We start from the raw sequence: 21,724 nt of genomic DNA on the forward strand, positions 1-21,724 counted from the left end.
TATCTCGGGAAGCACATAAAATCCCCCTCAACCTAACTCTCCACTGAAGCAACCCCAAATCATGATTGAATTGGGGTTCTTGACAGTCATTTGCACATAATGAGGGTCAAGGGGATTGATGTGTGAGGGACGTCTCAACATGCCACACCCTTCTCCACTCCTCAGCGATAAAATCTTTGTATTTTTCTTGTGCAACTGATACAGTCAGCATGCATCTTGCAAGTCAGTAGGGGATTTCTGGTTGGAGAGTGAAGAGGCAGGTTCAGATGTTTCTGGCAGCGCTGTTGAATGGTTCATACTGTGGCACTTTCAAGGAGGGTTGGGTTGGCCAGCTTCAGTTGTTTTGTTGTGATTCGTGAATTTATCAATACTTGCCTCATGATAAGTTGTCAGGAGCTGGTGAAGTCTTTCTGGGATGCCCTGGCACAGTGTTATGCGACTGGACTTCACCTTGAGGTGTATTCTGGGCATTTGCAAGGAGACTGAATATGGCTGACTTGCTCTTCCCTGTTCAGTGAGTCGTTGATATACGAAAGGGATAGGGACCAAAAAAAACTTTTGTAATTCGAAATTTCCTATATCGGAACGATTTTCCCCATTGAAATATACATATAAATGGGGGGATGCGTCCCAGGACCCCCTCGGACCCCCTCCTAAACTTCACCCCCCCTATTAAGAAGTAAGCAATACCTGTATACAATTGTAGAGAAGGAGGTGGCCTTATTCTTGTATATCTCCTTTTTCTTCATCACAGTCCCAATGGTGGAAACAGCAAGGCCTAAAGCACGCCCAATCTCCGAGACTACCTGCCTCTCCTCATGGGGTCTTATAATTTCCAATTTCCTTTCCAGAATTAGAGTACGGTGCTGCTGCTTCTTTGCAGCGGGCTCCCCAATGCTGGAGATGATGCAGTGCGCTTGTGAGGCATGGCGAAACAATACGAAAAGGTGAAGGGTTTCTAAAATACAGTAAAACCTCACTATATCGGACTAATTGGGGCCCAAGCCAGGCCGAAAAAAGCGAAAGTCCAATAAAAGCGACATCTGGATTCTCCCCTGGACTTCCTCCTCCTTTTGTTATGCACAGAGGCTTGCTTGTCATTCATGCATTTATTCTCTCTCTCTCTCTCTCTCTCTCTCCGCACTGGGCACTTCCATTTTACTTCACATATTTTTGTTTTTGTCGTCACCTTCATCTTCACCTTCCCATTCACTTTTATCTTCACTTTCAGTTCACTCTGACATTCACATTCACTTTCATATTCTCTTCCATGCTCATTTCACATTCACCTTCACACACATTTTCACTATCACTCATTTTGAATTTCCATTTCACCTTCACTTGCAACCTTACTTTCTCATTTTCACTATTACCTTTACAATTATTCACTCACCTTCACTTTTGCCCTCCCTTCTTTTACTATCACATTCACCTCCACCTTCACTCACACCTTCACCTTCACTCTCACCTTCACTTTCTCTTTCACCTTCACCTTCACTTTCAACTTTTCTTTCACCTTCATTTTCTCTTTCACCTTCACCTTCACTTTCAACTTTTCTTTCACCTTCATCTTCACTTTTACATTCATTTTTACCTTCACTTTCACTTTTACCTTCATCTTCACTTTTACATTCATTTTCACCATCACTTTCACCTTCATTTTCATTCATCTTCACCTTCACTTTCACCCTCACTTTCACCTTCCACCTTCACTTTTGACTTCCCTTTCACCTTCACCTTCACTTTTGCCTTCACTTTCACATTCACGTTTACTTTCACCTTCACTTTCACTTTCCATCTTCATTTTCACCCTCACTTTCATCTTCCACCTTCAATTTCACTTTTGACTTCACTTTCACATTCACTTTCACCTTCCACCTTCACGTTTACTTTTGCCTTCACTTTCACTTTCACCTTCACTTTCACTTTCACACTACCTTCACTTTCACCTTCACAATGCCTTCACTAACCTTCACTTTTTCATTCACTTTCACCTATCTTTCCCGGAGACAGAGAGAAAGGGAGGGAATATAGAAGGAGTGAGAGAGGAAGGACCAAGGTTATGCCTGTCTCCCTCATTTGTTTATGCCGAGGGGATGCCACTTGTCATCTCTCTCTCTCTCTCTGTTGACTTTGACTTTCCATATTCGCATGTGTGCTCTCTTTCACCCTCATTTTTACACTCATTTTCACAATTACTTTAATTTTCATTTTCAATTTCACCATTCTCTCTCTCTCTCACACACACACACACACCGGAGAGGGAGGGGAGGAGGGGAAGGAATGGAGGAGGAGGAGAGAGAGAGAGAGAGAGGAGGGACCGATATTATGGTATCTCCTCGGTTTGTTTATTCATTTATTCCAAGAGAGGACTGTCTCTGGCTTAATTGGACTTTTCCTGAGCATAAGAATTTAGTCCACTTGGCTCCTCGAGTCCGATAACAGCGAATTCCGCTATATTGAAGTCTGTTATATCGAGGTTTTACTGTATCCTCACGTACAGCGAGGCTTTGAGGGGAGGAGGGACGTGGACTCATCTGAGAAGCGCGCGAAAATTTGTTTACCAGAGAGGGGTTAGTTCGTTTTCTCTCGGCAAGCGAGTGCGGCACTATGCACTGCGCCCATTTTGAATTTTTCATACAGTATTCCATTAACCCCTTCATAGCTACCGGCCTTGAACAACACTTCACTGTTTCGGTGTCAATGACGTTGAGTTAGGACATTATAAAAAACTGCGAACAATTACGGGAAGGGAACGAAGGTCACTGGTGTGTGTACATGACCCTACTCTACCATCCCATCAGTCAGGCGTTCTCTTTATTCCAGATGTATTCGCCGATGTTTACATGCTTATGTTAAATGCGCCCTAATTTTGAGTAAGGTTCTTTCAGCAAGAGAACATAATTTACCACCCTCAAAATAGTCAGAAAAATATAGAAGACAAACCAGAGGAATATGAACTGAATTGGTAAGGTCTTTAGGCTGTATGCTCACACGAAAGATTATGGGTTTTACAATTTCAGGAGACGATATGGAACAAAAATGTTTGCTAATCAGAAAAAAATGACTCTTTCGTTCCACATGTTCTCGTAGGTTAGCATTCAGTTTCACATTCTTCGTTTGGTATCACTCTTCCCAATATATTTCGGACCGACTGAGCACAGTTATTTCTGCTCCTTAGAGTTAGTGTACATTTACTGCTCATTCTTTTGTTTGTTCTTATGTGTATGTGTGAAAGAGAGAGGACTGATACAAACAATAATGTATTCCATTATCACTTTCATAGCTGCTGGCCTTGAACAGTGCCTTACTGTACTGGTATCAGTGACGTTGAGTTAGGGTGAGCTATAAAAAACTGCGAGCAATTATGGGAAGGGAATGAGCATCACTGGTGTGTTTACACGACCCTACTCTACCAACTCAAGCTGTCTGGCTTTCACAGTTCATTTCGTCCCGGATGTTTTCGGCCGATGTATACATGCTGATGTAACACGTATCCTAATTTTATTAATTCTTAAATGAATCATTGCAAATCACAGGATGGGTTTAGGGGAAAAAATAATTAAGAAAAAAAAAAAAGCCAGGTGTGCCAGACTAGTCTTTTCACATATGTAAGAAAAGTAATTGATTTTAGAACTTTGAAAAAATGGTCCCAAGGCCGACCATGGGAGCATGCAAATATCTGAACCCACAGCCATTGAGGGGGCTAAACATATGCTTTACTTTAAGCAGTAAAAGCACCTTACCAAATCAGTTCTTCCTGATAGTCTTGTATTTTTCAGATTATTTCTGGGTTGGTATATACAGTAAACGTTTCGTATTAAATCTGTTTCCCCGTCATTTCTAGCTGTTCTGGTGTGACAACTCTTGTTTATATCGTTAACATAATGGCGGAAAGGACTGTTCTTCCCTAAGTGTTTAACTAAACCTGGCCTGACCGAGCTTATCTGTACCCAATAATTTTAACCTAACTTAACCTCCAGTTGGGAAATTGGGAAACGATATCCACCTTTGAGCATGTTGAGTTTCTTCCACTGCGCTGGAAACGATCGTAGGAGAAAGTGACGATAATAACGGGGAGGAAATTTTTCAGCAAGAAAAAGTAATTTGCCAAACTGAAAGTTGTCAGAAAATTACAGAAACAAGCTGGAGGATTATGAATTGAATTGGCAAGGTCTTTCTGCTGCTTCAAGTGTACAGTGAAAGACACAAGTATCTTCCCAAAGTGTGACAATTATAGCTTGGAAAAATCGAACCATTTGAAACACTCACTAGTAGAAACGGTTTTCATTGTATTTCGGCTGATGTAAATTTTCTTCAGACTGAGCTGGAAAGATAATTGTGTCTTTCATTGTACATTTACTGGTAAATAAGTCAATCTAACAGTACTTGTGTTTTGTTTCCGCCAGATTAATCATGATTTCTGACTACAGTATTCAGGCACTTCTTCACATCATATAGTCTGGATAATCGGGCTATCTCTGCATTTCCTTTCATATCGAGTATCGATTTTTGTATCATCGGGACAGATATTTTTGTATTTTGGAATTTGTCCTATATTCATTGATTTCGTACCATCTCGGACCATCACTTAGTGATGGCCAAGGTAGAGCTGCAAAGAAAGTGGTTGAGGAGGCGAAGGGGAAGACAGGAGGAAGCAGCTCCTGTGAGAAGAGTGGAGAAATTGCAAGATAGTGAGAAAAGGACAGAGTATAAGAGCATAGTGGAAGAAAGACTGGGAAGGTATGAGCTAGAGCAGATGGAAGGGGTGGAAGACGTGTGTAAGATATTCACGGAAGAGATAAGCGCAGCGTGTGAGGCGGTTTGTGGAGTGAGGAGGAGATGCAAGGGTGTGCAAGGGACAGCATGGTGGAATGATGAGGTGAAACGAGCTGTGGAACAAAAGAAGAAGGCATATGGTGAATGGTTGGTGAGTAGAGGTAGGGGAGAAGATGAGAGAGAGAAGAGAGAGGTATATGTGAGCAGGAGAAGGGAGGTTAAGAGACTGGTGAAGGAGAGTAAGAAGAAAGTGGATGAAGAGTTTGGGAGGAATCTGAGTGTGAAATGGGGGGAGAGTAAGAAATTGTTTTGGAAGGAGGTAAAGAAAGTAAGGCAGTGTGAAAGGGGGAATAGTAGGGGAGTGAAAGATAGGAATAATAGATTGTTGGTGGAGAAGAGAGAGAAATTGAGGAGATGGAAGGAGCACTTTGAGGATTTGTTGAATGTAGAGAGTGAGAGCAGTGTGAGTATAAGTGGTTGGGGAATGGCTGGGAGAAGAAGAGATGAGAGAAGGGAGGAAGAGATCAGTAGGTCGGAAGTAGTGGAAGCGATGAAGAAGATTAAGCTGGGAAAGGCCCCAGGAATTGATGAAGTGTGTGGTGAAATGCTTAGGTATGGGGGTGAGATTGTTGTGGAGTGGATATAGAAGTTGTGTAGATTGGCTTGGGAAGAGGGAAGGGTTCCAGAGGACTGGAAATCAGGTATAATTGTTCCTCTGTACAAAGGAAAAGGGGAGAGAGAAGTATGTGGTAACCATAGGGGTATTTGCCTTCTTAGTGTGACTGGTAAAATATATGGTAGAATACTCATTGATAGGGTTAGGCATATGACAGAGGAGCTAGTCGGAGAAGAACAAGGGGGCTTTAGGAAGGGAAAAGGGTGTGTAGATCAGATATTTGTTCTAAGATGTTTAGTGGAGAAGTATCTAGAGAAGGGAAGGAAAGTGTATGCTGCCTTCATGGACTTGGAGAAAGCTTATGACAGAATAGATAGGCAAGGTATGTGGAAGGTATTAAGAATATATGGAGTGGAGGGGAAATTGTTGAGTGCTGTGAAGAGTATGTACGAGGGAGCTAGGGCTACGGTGCGAGTGGATGGTGAGCTGAGTGAGTTCTTTGATCTCAATGTGGGACTGAAACAGGGGTGTGTAATGTCTCCATGGCTGTTTAATATATATATGGATGGGGTTGTAAAGGAGGTACAAGGTAGGGCAGGGATGTGGTGGCCCTAATGAATGAGGGTGAGATTTGGAAGCTTCCGGTGTTGCTGTTTGCTGATGATACAGTATTGTTGAGTGAAGATGAATGGGAGTTGCAAGGTTTGGTGAATGAATTTGGGACAGTGTGTAGGAGGAGGAAGCTGAAAGTTAATGTAAACAAAAGTAAAGTTATGGTGTTTGAGAGGAATTAAGTCACAGAGTGTGCAGTGAGGTTGGATGGTGAGGATATGGAGAATGTGAGTGCATTCAAGTACTTGGGTAGTGTGATGAGTAAGGATGGAACTTTGGGGGATGAAGTACGTGAAAGGGTACAGCAGGGAAGAAAGGTTGTCGGTACACTGAAAGCAGTGATGAGAAATAGGGAGGTGAGTATGGAAGTTAAGAAGTCACTGCATGATGGTATTGTGATCCCTACCCTGACGTATGGAAGCGAGGCGTGGACCTTGCAAGAGGGGAACAAGTCAAGAGTGAGAGCAGTGGAAATGAGTTACTTGAGAGGAGCATGTGGAGTGACGTGGAGGGACAGGTTGACGAATGAAGAAGTGAAGGAACGTTGTGGGGTAGATGTGGATGTGGTTGAAAAGATTAGGAGAAATACACTGAGGTGGTTTGGACATGTGGAGAGAATGGAGAATGAAAGACTAACTAAGAGGGTGTATGTAGGTGAGGTGGAGGGAGGGAGAGGGAGGGGTAGACCGAGGATGAGGTGGAGGGATGGAGTTGAGAGGTATATGAGGGAGGGGGGGGTGAGTTGGGGGGAGGGGAGTCAAATGGTGGGTGACAGAGTGACTTGGAGGCATTTTGTCTGCAGCCACCCTTTGCGGGATTAGGGCGTCGGGCTATAGATAGATAGATAGATAGAAAATTCGTACTTCGGGTTTTCGTATTTCAAGGACTCACTGTATGCTGACAAATCTCCATCACCGACATTTTTGCCTCCCTCAGGGCAAGAATCTGAGCCTTTTCTTACTGGGTGAGATTCTTGTACTCCAGTCTGAGGTGTGGGCAGGTGGCAATGGGACCAAAAGTGAAGGAAGCAAAAAAGTAAGGTTCTGGTCTCTCCAGCAGCTCACAACAAACATACTCTCTCTCTGGCATGCCCCATGCACCACTGATGTTGTCCACAGCCCATGATGGTGGGAGCATCAGGGAGAGTTGTCAGGTACCAATAAAGTGAGATCTGAGCATTTTGTAGGCTGGTAGACATGGAAAGTCTGAACGCTCCCAACCATTCGGTAAGAATTCCTCCATAATCTGCAGATTTTCCATGGGTACTGTACTTAAATGCATTCACATTTTCCATTTCCTCACTATCCAGTCTCACTTTGCATTCAGTGACATTTTTATCAAAGACCACAACTTTACCTTTCTTTACATTTACCCATATGTTCTGTTTCTTACATACTCTCCCAAAGTCATTCATCAAGCCATGCAGTCTCCCTATGTCTTCAGTTAACAATATTGTATCATCTACAAGCAACAGAACAGGAAATTTAAAAAATATGCCTTCTCTGATTAGGACTGCTCCAACATCCACTAGCCAGCCTTATATCTCTTTTATAACTCCATCCATGTACAATTTAAGCAACCGTGGAGACATGACACAGCTCTGTTTTGATCCAGCATTCATATAGAAAAATTCACTCAGTTTATCGTCTACACGCACTGCAGCCCTAGCATCCTCATACATGCTCTTCACGGCATTCAGCAGCTTCCCATTTACTCCATATATTTTTAATGTTTTCCACACTCTTTGTCTACCCACTCTGTCATATGTTTTCTCCAAATCCATGAAGGGAGCATACAGCTTTTTTCCTTCTCTAGAAACTTTTCACCAAACACCTTAGGATGAATATCAGATCTATACAACTCCTGCCCTTCCTGAAACCTCCCTGTTCTCTGACTAACTCCTCTGTTACTTCCCTAGCTAATTCCTCTGTAACTTCCCTAACCTGTCAGTAAATATCCTACCATATACTTTTCCTGTTACACTGAGAAGACAGATACCCATATGATTACCACATACTTTTTTTTTCCCCTTTTCCTTTGTACAGGGGATTAATTATACCTGACTTCCAGTCTGTTGTGACTCTACCTTCCTCCCAGACCAATCTGCACATCTTCCATATCCATTCTTCTACTATCTCTCTCCTGTGCTTCAGCATTTCACCACACACTCCATCAATTTCTGAGGCTTTCCCCATTCTGACACTCTTTGTTGCTTCCTCTACTTCCATCCTACTGATCTCTTCCTCCCTTCTCATCTGCCTTCTTCCCCCAGCCATTCCATAGCCACTTATATTTGCATCACTTTCATTATCTATGTTTAACAGTTCCATAAAGTGTTCTCTCCATCTGCTTACTTTTCCTCTCCTCTTCATCAGCAAGCTGCCATTTTTATTTTTCACTCCCCTGCTACCTTCTTTATTACCCTTATTAACCTTCCAGAACATTTTCTTACATTCTCTCCACTTTGCGCTCAAGTCTCTTCCGAACGCCTCATCCATTCTTCTCTTACTAATCCCTGATTCATCACATGTACTCATCTAATCAACCTGATTCATCACATACAAATTTAATCAGCCTGATTCATCACAAACTCATCTAATCTGCCTGATTCATCAAATGTACTCATCTAAGTAGCCTAATTCATCACATACTCATCTAATCAGCCTGATTCATCATATGTAACAGCACTTCTCAAATCAGCCTGATTCATCACACATGCTCATCTAATCAACCTGATTCATCACATGTACTCATGGTTTATCAGTGAACAGATTATAACTGACAGTTGCACTGACCACTAGTGAATGTGACTGCCATATATGACTCATTATCCAGTTGACAGCTGAAGTGCTGTGTGTCAAATACTCATTACTTTATTACATAAAACCTTTGATAACATCTGTGATAGAAGACAAAAAAGTGATAAATTTTACATTGTTTCTTAACAGTTTTATATAATAATGAAACAGCTGTATTAAGAAAATTTAGTATTGTATGGTATTGGAGGGGAAGCTCAGCCAGCATCCATGTGTCTTGTTCATCGGTTTGATGTTAGGTCCAAGGTGAATCACTCTGAGGTAATTATAAGATTTTTTTTTTTATTAATGATTTGTGAACAGACCTGGGAAGATTGTGATGTTTTGTCTGTGACTGAGCTGTTTTTCATTTATGTTGCAGGAGTAACAAACCCAACGCTGCATGTAGGGATGCTCTTCTCTACAGTGTGTTGGTACAGGGATCCTCACAGCCTTCCATGGATAGAGTACCTGCACACAGGGGCTTCAAAAATATGGTAAGTTCTAGAATTGAGTCAGTATGATTACTAACATACAAAGGTTAACCTCTTCACTCTGGTCACCTGTTTTACACTTTACTCTCGCTAACCTCAAATGATTTTGCTCAGCATAGGAGAGATTTCAGACTGTAGGGGTTAGATACAACCTTATTAATTTGTTCAGTTCTTCCCTGGGGGTAGGGGGTTTTTTCAAAAATACTCCCTCAGTATCCCTGCTTGTCGTATGAGGCGACTAAAAGGGTTGGCGGAGGGTTAGTGCCCCTCCTCAGAAAACAACTAACTAAAAAGACGAACAGGAAGCCTCGGACAAGGACTGACCACAAGATGACGACCAAGGACTGGACAAAGGACATGGTACGGATCGCAACATGGAATGTAAGGGGTGCGAATGATGAGGTGAAAGAGAGAGAGATTGTTCAGGTGCTTGAGGGTGCAAAAGTGGATGTATGTGGAGTAACTGAAACTAAATGGAGAGGTGAGAGTGTGAGAGAATGGGAGTATGGATGGGATATATGTGCAGGAGTAGGTGAGAATGAGAGGGCAAAAGAAGGAGTGTGTATTGTTGTGAGTAAAAGATGGAAGAAGAACATAAGAGAGTATGGATCAGTTGGGTCAAGGATTGTGTGGGTAAGATTGAAAGTTGGAATACAAATGTGGGTGACTGTGTGCGTGTATGCGCCAACGCAAGATCGTGCAAGCAGAGTGAGAGAAAAGTTCTGGACAAATGTGGAAGTGTGCATGGAAAAGTATGGAAGGAATGAGAGTGTTTTTGATCAGTGATATAAATGGTAAAGTAGGGAATGTGAAGGTGGATGGAATAGTTGGTGAGTGGGCTGTGCCTGCTGAGGTAGATGAGAATGGCAGTGCGTTAGTGGACATTTGTGCCGGGAGGGGGTTGGCGATAGCCAATACCCTCTTCAGGTACAAAATGATCCACAGGTATACATGGCGAGTGATGAGAAGGGTGGGTGGTGAACTGAATGAAAAGAAGGCAATGATTGATTATGTGTGTGTGGATGAAAGGATGCGAAGATGTGTAATGGATTCAAGAGCTTGTAGAGGTTGGGGAAGTGGACTTTCTGACCACTACTTGGTGGTGGCCAGAATCAAGATCCAAGTAAGATGGAGAAACAGAAGAAGGGAAGGACGGGAAGAAGGAGTAGTTGCAAGGAGAGTGGAAAGGTTAGAAGAGGATGAGAAGAAGGCAGAATATAGGAGAGAAATGGAGGAACGATGGGTAAATATAAATTGGAGCCGATGGGGGACATGGAAGATGTGTGCAGGATATTTACAGAAGAAATATGTGCAGCATGTGATGCGGTGTGTGGGATGAAGAGAAGACGGAGGGGGGTGCAAGGAAAAGCGTGGTGGAATGAAGAGGTGAGACAGGCTGTGGCACAAAAGAAGAAAGCATACAGCGAATGGATGAGAAATAGGGGCGTGGAAGAAGTTGAGAGGCTGAAGAGAGAGTTATATGTAGAAAGAGAGAGATGAAAAGATTAGTAAGAAAGAGTAAGAAGAGAGTGAATGAGGAATTTGGAAGGAATTTGAGTGTAAAGTGGAGGGACTGTAAGAAAATGTTCTGGAAAGAGGTGGAGAGAGTAAGACAGGGTGGCAATGAAGTTAGGGGAGTGAAAGATAAAAATGGTAGATTACTAGTGGAGAAGGGAGAAAAAGTGAGCGGATGGAGAGAACACTTTACGGAATTGTTGAACATAGAGGATGGAAGTAATGCGAGTATGAGTGGCTGGGAGAAGGAGGGAGGTGAGAAGACAGGAAGAAATCAGTAGGATAGAAGGTGTGGAAGTAATGAAGAAAGTCAAATTGGGGAAAGCCCCAGGAATTGATGGAGTGTGTGGTGAAATGCTGAAGCATGGGGGAGAGATTGTAGTACAATGGATGTGGAAGATGTGCAGATTAAATCTGCCTGGGAGGAAGGTAGAGTCCTGGAGAATTGGAAGTCAGGTATAATTATTCCCTTGTACAAAGGAAAAGGGGAAAAAGAAGTGTGTGGTAATCATAGGGGCATTTGTCTTCTTAGTGTAATAGGAAAAGTGTATGGTAGGATAGTTATTGACAGAGTTGGGGAAGGAACAGAGGAATTAGTTGGAGAAGAACAGGGAGGCTTTAGGAAGGGAAGAGGTTGTGTAGATCTGATATTCATTCTTAGATCTTTAGTGGAAAAGTTTCTAGAGAAGGGAAAGAAGTTGTATGCAGCTTTCATGGATTTGGAGAAAGCATATGACAAGGTGGATAGACAAGGATTGTGGAAAGTATTAAGAATATATGGAGTAGATGGGAAGTTGTTGAATGCTGTGAAGAGTATGTATGATGGTGCTAAGGCTGCAGTGTGTGTGTGGTTGGTGAACTAAGTGAATTTTTCTCTTTGAAGGTTGGGTTGAAACAGGGATGTGTCATGTCTCCATGGTTATTCAATCTGTACATGGATGGGGTAATAAAAGAGGTACAAGGTAGGGTAGTGGGTGTTGGAGTGGCCCAGGCGAGAGAAGGTAGTGTTTGGAAACTCCCTGTACTGTTGTTTGCAGATGATACTGTGTTGTTGAGTGAAGACGAAGGAGAGCTGCAAGGCTTGGTGGATGAGTTTGGGAGAGTATGTAAGAAATGGAATGTAAAGGTGAATGTAGGGAAGAGTAAAGTGATGGTCTTTGCGAGAGGTGAAGTCAGTGAATGTCCAGTGAGGTTGGATGGTGAGGAATTGGAAAATGTGAGTATGTTTAAGTACTTGGATTGTGTGATGAGTAAGGATGGAAGTTTGGAGGGTGAAGTGCTTGAAAGGGTACAACAAGGAAGAAAGGTTGCTGGTTCCTTGAAAGCAGTGATAAGAAACAGGGAAGTGAGCTTGGAAGTGAAAAAGTTACTACATGACAGTATTGTGATACCAACTCTAACGTATGGAAGTGAAGCTTGGACGTTGTTGGAAGGACACAAGTCAAGAGTGAGAGTAGTGGAAATGAGTTATTTAAGAGGAGCCTGTGGAGTCACATGGAGAGACAGGCTGATAAATGCGGATATAAAGGAGTGTTGTGGTGTGGATGTGATAGGAAGCGTTAGGAGGAACATGCTGAGGTGGTTTGGCCATGTGGAGAGGATGGAGGGTGAGAGACTGACGAGGAGAGTGTATGTGAGTGAGGTGGAGGGGGGGAGAGGGAGGGGGAAGCTGAGGATGAGATGGAGGGATGGTGTGGAGAGGTATATGAGAGAGGGGGGTGTGAGTTGGGAGCAGGGCAGTGAAATGGTGGGGGACAGGGAGACGTGGAGGCGATTTGTTTGTGGCCACCCCATATGGGATTGAGGCTTCTGGCAATAGATAAATAGATAGATAGAGAAACCTTTCCCGAGTTGAATAAAGATATTGAAAAATAAGTTCAATAAAATCATATGGAGTTAACAACAATAGACTGTATGAAGAAGGACTACTGAGAGAGTGCCCTACCGTTGGTCTAAGTGTTGAACTTTTGACCTTGCTTTGTAACTGTAACCTTTAACTAACTGTTCTCAGCCAGGCCCTCAAACTTTCTGCCAAGTTTGGTTCAGATTGGATCATACTGTAAGAATTGATCTTGCTCTGTGACCTTCAGTTTTGACCTGTTAATATCATCAGATTGCCTCATCCTTGATTGACCTTCAGCACTTTCACCAAGTTTGTTTCAAATGGAATCAACACTTGAATTATAGGGACAAACCTTTTACCTGGCTGTGCAACCTGGACCTTTGACTCTGATGATGATGATGATTTGAGGGAACTCTCTCAGGAGGTACTGTAGTACAATACATTATCACGTATGATGGGGTTGATTTTTTGTAAATGTTATGATCAGTTAGGACAGTATACAATACAAAATTGACTGAACTTCCGTGATTATTCAGGTATGGTGTTGCTGCTAGTCAAGAGGATAAACTTCGTGTGGCTCTAAAGAAGATTGTCCCAGATTTTGTCAAAGACTCTGCAATCTGGCTTCCTTCAGACACTGCCATGGTGAGGACACATACAGTAATCCCTTGTCTGTCTGGATGTTCTGTATCCAGTTATGCTCCGTATTTGGATGTTAGGCCTTGGCTGTATTAGGTCCTTATCTAGATTTATTTGTTTGTAACTGGACATAAAAGTTCCGGCATTGGCGGCTGGCCGGCCTACAATGGCAAAAAAGTCTGTTGGGTGGCTTGCTGGCCTCTCTGTTCATGCATAGGTAATTGACCATGATCCACAAGCTGAGCTGTAATGGCTGTCTGGGTCCCTGCCGAATGGTGAAAGTCGTCTGGCTGCCAGGATCATTCATAACGTTCCCCCAGCACATGAGTACCATATTTCGCAGCGTATAAGACTCACTTTTTTGTCTCAAAATTACCCTCAAATATCCCCATGCATCATGGAAGCCAGACTAGACAGGTCCGCTTGGCTCCATTTAGAAGACTCTTGTACAAATGATCTCTGCTTGGCAGTCACAAGTATTTTCTAGAGTATAAAGACTTGATTTTTTGTAAAAAATTACATTCACTTGTGTATATAGTCAGGATACTTTATGATTAGAAACACCCAAGTTCAAGAACACAGAACGCTCATGGTTTGTGTACAACTGGCAATGTGACAATCAAGGGTTTAGCAGTATAGTAGTTTAGTGTCTTGCATACAGCTTACTCTAGCAGGCTAACATGATCACTGGTGAACTTCCTGCTAACCTGAAATGCAGTCATGATCACTTTGTTTGCCATCGATTCACTAACTAGGAAGGGAATCATATTGTAGAGATGTTGGTTAGCATGACTTCTGAGTCATTATAACAGACGTCTCTGCCATATGGAAATTCAGTAACCCATGTCAGGCTCACTTCTCTTACTGTACAGCTGCAACATTAAACAGTACTGCTTGAAATTACAGCATTTTATCACTTTAGCAATTTATCACCTAGCGTTCACCCTACTCTAGGAGTTGACGTGATCACTGGTGAACTGCCTGCTAACCTTCTGAAAGGCAATCATGTTCACTTCACTTGCCATCCACTCACTAACTGGTAAGGGAATCATATTGGGGAGATGTTGGCTAGCGACTCTGCTGAGTCATTATAACAGACATCTGTCCCTTAGGGAAATTTGATAACCCTTGTTAGGCTGGCTTCTCTTAATGGTATTTTGTGTCATTCAAGACGAGAGTATTCCAAAAGGAAACAGTTGTATGTTACTGGTAGTGAAAAACAGGAAAAACAATTGTAACATTAAAGAGTACTTCCTGAAGAGCTACACTGTGTTTTTTGGTCATGACTTAAATACTTTAGCAGTGTTTAAGCCAATCAGGGCTCAGCCAGTTACAGTACTATGTTATGAATGTGGGGTAAAATTTACTGAGTAGATAATTAATACCGTATTTGTATTTGAAATTAACAGTGCCATATAAGCAATCATAGCAGCATCTTCCATTTTTGTTGTATTCACAGCTGACTAAGCGATGACGGCAGTTGATCCCATTCACCCTCTGCCTCAGCTGATCAGAGTGATCAATCCTGTTCACCCTTTGCCTCATTGCTGCCCTAGCAAAGCTATCATAATCGGCGAAAGTGAATGCAACCCAGTGCGTGTGGGTGTGGGTGTGAGCCTGAGTGTGAGTGTTAGTGTGGATGTACTTAATGGGGGAGGAGTGGGAGAAGTCTAGGTAGGGGTACAGTGATGACCTGCTTATCATAATCCCTTCAACCCAGTAATGTATTTTATAGGGAACAGTACTTTATTCTTGCTCTCCAGATGGTTGCACTCAGTTCAGGAAACATTGTGCAATGAAGGGGTTAATGTGGGCTGAATCAGATGCCCCTAGTTTGAAAAAGTTTCGCTAATCGCTTGTGCTCAATAAAAACGTTTGCATTAGCAGTAATAAGAGAATAATTGCAGTAGGCTGGTTAGCTCATATTTGGCAGCTTCTTTGACTAAACTGTTTGAATAAAACAGGATAAAAAAGAGGAAGGCTCTCCCTTGCTTACCTAACCTTTTGGCTGAAACTGGTAGAAAATGGAGGGAGGGACGTAGGATTTTGATATGACAGTAAATGAGAAGTATTGTATGTATGGGAGTTGGGTGGTAGAATGAATGTCTTGTTACTGATCCATGTATAATTTTGCTTATTTAGCTCTCTATCTGATATTCACCTTGGCATTTCCAGTGCAGAATTATGTTCTGATATTTAAAAATGGGGCTGCATTTCTCTTGTGCCTTTCTTGGAGCTGTCATGTACCATACAGTGATAGTTCACTGTAATTTGTGTGTGTGTGTGTGTGTGTGTGTGTGTGTGTGTGTGTGTGTGTGTGTGTGTGTGTGTGTGTGTAATTCACCGGGTCGGTCAGGTTCACTTGATGGTCGTGATCGTCAGCTTTTACCCTCGCGGAAGGGAGCTGAGAGCTCATATAGTCCGATCCAAGGGCAAAGCTGTGACCTTCACACATGCACACACCCATCCCCTTGCTCGAGGGGGATAGTAACCACCCACTTCGTCAGTGAAACTTTTCGCAAGCTGAGCGAGGCGCGAACTCCTATCCACCAGTTGACAAGCGGGAACATTACCACTGCACCAGCGAGCGGTGTGTGTGTGTGTGTGTGTGTGTGTGTGTGTGTGTGTGTGTGTGTGTGTGTGTATTTACCTATTTGTAGTATACAGAAATTGAGTAATGCTTGTGTTGTCCTGTCTCCATATCCACATTTATTAAGTCTACCTTTACACACATGAATGTTTTTCTCATGCACCACCTCTTTGTCTAAGTCGTTCCAAATATTTAAGTATTTACCTAATATACGTAATTGTGATATACACGGAATGTACTATGCTCGTGGGTTTCCGTCGCTGTTTCTCAATAAGTCAGATTTAGCTTTAAACTCGTTTAAGTTTTTCGGCTGGACGATCTCTTTGTCCAGGCTATTCCATAAGTCTATACTTCTGTAAGGAAAGCTATATTTCTTGATATCCTTTAACCCCTTAACCGCGGGGCGTCACTTTCGTGACGCTTGGGAGCAAGGGATCATACCGCGGGGCGTCGCTTTTGTGATTCTGTGTTATTTTGAATTCACCCGGGCTTCCAAGTGGGGGCTTGTATCATCTATCAGTACTGCCAATGTCCAACACTAGTCAGCACTCCTAATCTCATCTGTACTCCCATCCATTGTTGACAATTTAGCCATTTCTCCCCGTTCTTGACTCCCCTCCCTACCCCCCCTCCATTACCCTATCCTCTCGCCTGCCCGGCCGTGCTACGCTAAGTAAATCTTCCCTGGAATTTTTCACTGATTTCATCCATTGAAATAAGCCCTATGTCCTATTCTTATACCAAATAATATATACAAGAAAGAAAGAAGGTAAGTGAGAGTGCCATACACCTGGAATTGGCTAATTATCACCTGACAACACTTCACGTGCACTCGTTCGCTAATTTTCGCTGTTCCCCTTGAAATATGCCGTATAATCTATTTTCGTAATAAATATACATGTAAGGAGGGAAGGGAGAAGCCTAAGTGATATTTACATTCACTTGGAACTACCTAATTTATAATGTATTGTCTAGATTTCCTGCCAATCATTTCAGTGCTAGACAAAGCTGTTTCAAGATCTAACATTGGTAGCTCTGAATATATATCTCCTAAGTAGGCCTCTAATCTATTTTCGTAATAAATATACATGTAAGGAGGGAAGGGAGAAGCCTAAGTGATATTTACATTCACCTGGAACTACCAAATTTATAATGTATTGTCTAGATTTCCTGCCAATCATTTCAGTGCTAGACTTAGCTGTTTCAAGAGCTAATATTGGTAACTCTGAATAACCCCTAAGCAGGCCTCCACCCCGGCCCTCCGTTATCAGTTTACTCTCATCTTCCGAAGCGAGGGTACGTATGTTTCTTCTTGCTGACTTCAAGGCCTTTTTTCACCCCCAAGCAAAGGGCCCTGTGACCTTTACCCCCTACTAAACCTCGTGTGGAAAGAGGTAAAGGGCTGACAATTGATAAAAGAGTGACTACGATCTTTCTATTGAGTAAAACAGTGCAAGTGGAATTGTAAATAATGTGTAAATAATGTGTAAACAGCAAGTGAAAGTAATGAATGTAAATATACGTGAACAATGGAAAATAGTTTTATAAGTTATTTCAAGTGACAGTGCATAACACAGTGTAAATAAAATAGAAATGTAAATAACGTAAATAAAATAGAGAACGTAAATAGAAATGTAAATGAGTAGTATTATAAGAATACGAGTATATACCCTAGGAGTAATGAAAGTGAAAGTTTCACTCTAGCATGTCTGAATGCTATGAGTTATGAGAGTGAAGATGAAAGTGACATTCACTCTCAATGCCAGTATACAGGACGAGAAAGTGAATGCTACGTATTTTACTGAAAGAAATTGAATCCCTACAGTGACAATAAACTAATACTACTGAAGGAAACTTATGGATAAAGACTGTAGATATATATAAGTGTTATATAGTAATAGAAATATAAAGTGTGAGGGGTTTTATGAATAATAAATGACAGAGTACCAAGAGCGAACTAGTGCCAGTGCGACGATCAGACGCGCTCGTAATTTCCATTGCTTTCACAGTGTTTTTTTTTTTTAGTATGGATCCCAAACTACTCGAAAATTGTAGAATAGTGTTTATAGTGTTTGTATCTGGCTTTGGTAATCATATTACGGGTTGTCGGGAAGTGTAAAATGGAGACTTCGTTACCCTACTTCAGAGGTCTCCACAAGTCCTACGGTAACCGACGAAGGCTCAACAATCATTCCAGGAGAAAGCTGAAGGTATGTGCCATAAGCATATGTAATTTTATTATTCTAGGACTAATAACTGATTTTTGGCAAATATTTTTTGAGAGTCTGTCGGAGCCCAAATAACCCCGCGGGCCACGCAAGTCATTGGTAAACAAGCCCGTGGTGTAGGGGTTAAGCAGCTTGACTTTTTCAATTTCATTCCGTGTCCTCTTGTTGCTCTCTTATCCCATACAAACAGATCTTCTTTGTCAATTTTATCTACTCCCACCATGGTCCTGAACACTGCAATCATGTCTCCCCTCTTTCTCCTTTCCTCTAAGGAAGGCAAATCCAGCTTTTCCAGCCTCTCTCTGTATGACAGGTCTGTCAGACTGGGGACCATCTTGGTTGCTGTTCTTTGTATTCTCTCAATCTTGTTTATATCTTTCTTTTTGTATGGGGACCACACTACCGCTGCATATTCTAACCTGGGGCGGATCACGGCCACTATCAATTTTTTCATCATCTCCTCATCCATATAATGAAATGCTACTCTTATGTTAGTCAGGAGTTTATAAGTCTCTCCAACTATCTTGTTAATGTGCTTTTCTGGTGACAAACTATCTTGGACCACACTCCCAAATCTTTCTCTTCTCTCCTTTTTGTGATTAATTCATTACCCAACAAATAATTCAGTGATGGCCTCCTGGTACTTTTACCCATTTCCAATATTTTACATTTCTTTACATTAAATTTCATTTTCCACATCCGGCTCCAATCGTGTATCCTATCCATATCCTCCTGCAGTATTTTACAATCATCCTCAACCTCTACCATTCTCAAGATCTTTACATCATCAGCAAACAGACTTGCATAACTGTTCACTCCATCTACCATATCATTTACGTAAATCAGGAACATTACTGGCGCCAACACCGAGCCTTGAGGGACTCCACTTGTTACTTCCCTCCATCCAGACATCCTATCCTTTATTACTGTCCTCATTTGTCTGTCTCTCAAAAAGTCTCTCATCCATTCCAGAAGTTTCCCCTTCAGTCCTCCTATATATTCTAGTTTCCACATTAGTCTCTTATGAGGTACCTTGTCAAAGGCCTTCTCTAAGTCTAAGTACACACAATCCACCCAACCATCTCTCTCCTGTACCACGTCAATCGCTCTTGAGTAAAAACTCAACAAGTTGGAAACACATGACCTTCCACTTCTGAATCCAAACTGACATTCAGCCAAAATATTCATCTCTTCCAGATATTTTATCCATCTGTCTTTCAGGATTCTCTCACACAATTTTGCGACCATGCTGGTTAGAGACACTGGTCTATAATTCAGGGGTTCTTCCCTGTTTCCTCCCTTGTAAATTGGTACCACATTTGCCCTCTTCCATTCTTGTGGCACTTTCCCCTCTTCCAGTGAGCATACTATTAAACTGTGGATTTTATCCGCCAATTGTTCTCTGCATTCCTTCAGTACCCAATTAGAAATTCCATCAGGTCCTGGGGCTTTCCTTATATCTTGAGTTTCCAGTAATTTATACACTTCGTGTACCTCCAGTTTTATATCTTTTATCACCGGAACATTTCTAATCACTCCCTCCCCTTCCACAAGCTCCTTTTCTTTAGTGAAAACTGACTGAAAATGTTTGTTCATTATTTCTGCTTGCATTGCCACATCCTTAAAGACCTCTCCTTCTACTTTCAGTTTGGTGATTACTTCCTTTTGTTTCAGTTTGCCATTAACAAATCTATAAAACAGTTTGGGTTCATCCTTGCATTTGTCTATTATACCTTTTTCAAAATTCCTTTCTTCTTCTCTACGTATTCTTGTGTATTAATTTCTTGTTCTTTTATATTCTTCCTTTGTTCTGTTGTTACCTCTCTTTCTCCAATTGTTCCATGCCTTATCCCTCTCTTTTTTTGCTATCATACACCTTCTGTTAAACCACTCCTTTTTCCTGTTTTCTTTCCCTCTTACTCTTGGTACAAATTTTTCCACTCCCAAATTATTGAGGTCTAGAAAGATATCCCACTTCCTCTGTATCTCTCTTGTTTCTCTGAATTTTCTCTAATCCACATTTTCAAAAAAGTTTCTCAATCCTGTAAAATTTGCCTTCCCAAAGTTGTATCTTCCCTATCTATGAAGCTCGTCTCTTGGCTCGACGTTCCCTATTAAAATCTGGAACTCAATGACCACATGATCACTTTTTCCTAAAGGACAGAGATATTTCAATGATTCTATTACATCGGGTTCTTTGGTGAACAGTAAATCTAACCTTGCTGGTGTGTCCTCACCTCGAAACCGTGTCTCTTCTTTGACCCATTGTGTCATCACATTATTCATTATTATATTTAATAACATAGTGCCCCACGAATCCTCGCCGCCTCCCGAGTACCATTCCTCCCAGTTCACCTCTTTACAGTTAAAGTCACCCACCAAAATTATATTATTGCTTTTCTCAATTATTTTTTGCAAATAGCTAGCCATATCTGACAACATCTCATGGTATTTGTCATCCTTCCATGCTCTCGTCTTTGGAGGAACATGCACTACCGCCATATCTCTCTTAACATTCTCTCCAGTTTCTAATTTCATATATATCACTTCAGCCCTGCCTTCTCCCATTTCCACAGTTTCTGCATTTATGTTGTTCTTCACTGCTATCATCACTCCTCCTCCCTTTTTTTCTGTCCTGTCTTTTCTCCACAGTTTGTATTTACCATCTCCCAAATGAACATCAATATCTTCTCTTAATTTGGTCTCTACAAAGCACAAGTCATCAGGTTCATGTTCTCTCAAGAAATCGTTAATTTCAATCCTTGTCGATATGAAACCATCAACATTAGTGTATATCACCTTCAGATTATTTTTGACCTTTTTAATACCCTCTTTTCTCCTACTCTGTGTGTGTGTGTGTTTGTGTGTGCATCGTAGCAGCTGGGAGACATTAGTGTTACTAAGGCATAACGGTGGATGTTTTCACTGTATTCGATATGTTTTGAGGTGAATGACTGTTTTTAGTAAGTTGTGAACAGTTAAGAATGCATTTTTAATTTTTTGATGTTGCAAGGCAAACAGCACTGTCAGTGAGGAGTGTTATTGAGAGAAGAGTGTAGGGACGTCTGTACGTATGTTTTACTCCCAAACAACCTTGCAATATTTCTTCAGTTGTAAAACATTATAATTTACTTTTTGTTTAGTGTGTATATACAAGTGCAACATTTTATTTTTTTGTGTTATTATTATTGTGGAGGTATTCAGAGGATAGTGAGAGTGCATAATTAGTGGTAGCAACGAAGCAGTGTTGAGGATCATGTTTGCATAGCAGAAAAGTCTTGTGCCATATTTAATTTGGTTTGTTTGTTTAAAGATATTTTTTCAGTTAAGGAAGTGCATGTGTTGTCTGTAGTCAGTGAGACATCAGGAACAAGTTACAGTAGTCTCACATCACACTGAGTCGAGATAGAATGTGGGAAAATACCGTAACACCGGAGGTGTGGAGTACGAACCTGACTAGTGCGGGGTACTTTTAGTGTAAATAAAATGCTGTAAACATTCCCTGTAACTGATTTTTGAAAATCTGTTTGTGTTGTCTGTGATTGTAATATACAGTATATGCAGGCAACTGATTTTGAGATAAAGTGTATTCGTACTGGTAATGGCTTTTATT

General features: G+C 41.6%; 1 protein-coding gene across 1 annotated transcript in view; it reads left to right on the forward strand.

The window, feature by feature from the left end:
• The window catches only part of Jarid2 (Jumonji, AT rich interactive domain 2), a 137,029-nt gene that overhangs the window by 67,393 nt on the left and 47,912 nt on the right, over positions 1-21,724 (forward strand). Inside the window, exons 19-20 of the mRNA XM_080274824.1 lie at positions 9,185-9,299; positions 13,191-13,299. Of these exons, the coding sequence (XP_080130950.1) occupies positions 9,185-9,299; positions 13,191-13,299 (224 nt within the window). The remainder of the gene's footprint in view (positions 1-9,184; positions 9,300-13,190; positions 13,300-21,724) is intronic.

Source organism: Coenobita brevimanus, chromosome 59 (assembly GCF_032717465.1).
Source record: "Coenobita brevimanus isolate Jiangsu-jjx chromosome 59, ASM3271746v2, whole genome shotgun sequence".
Classification (NCBI taxonomy): Eukaryota; Metazoa; Arthropoda; class Malacostraca; order Decapoda; family Coenobitidae; genus Coenobita; species Coenobita brevimanus.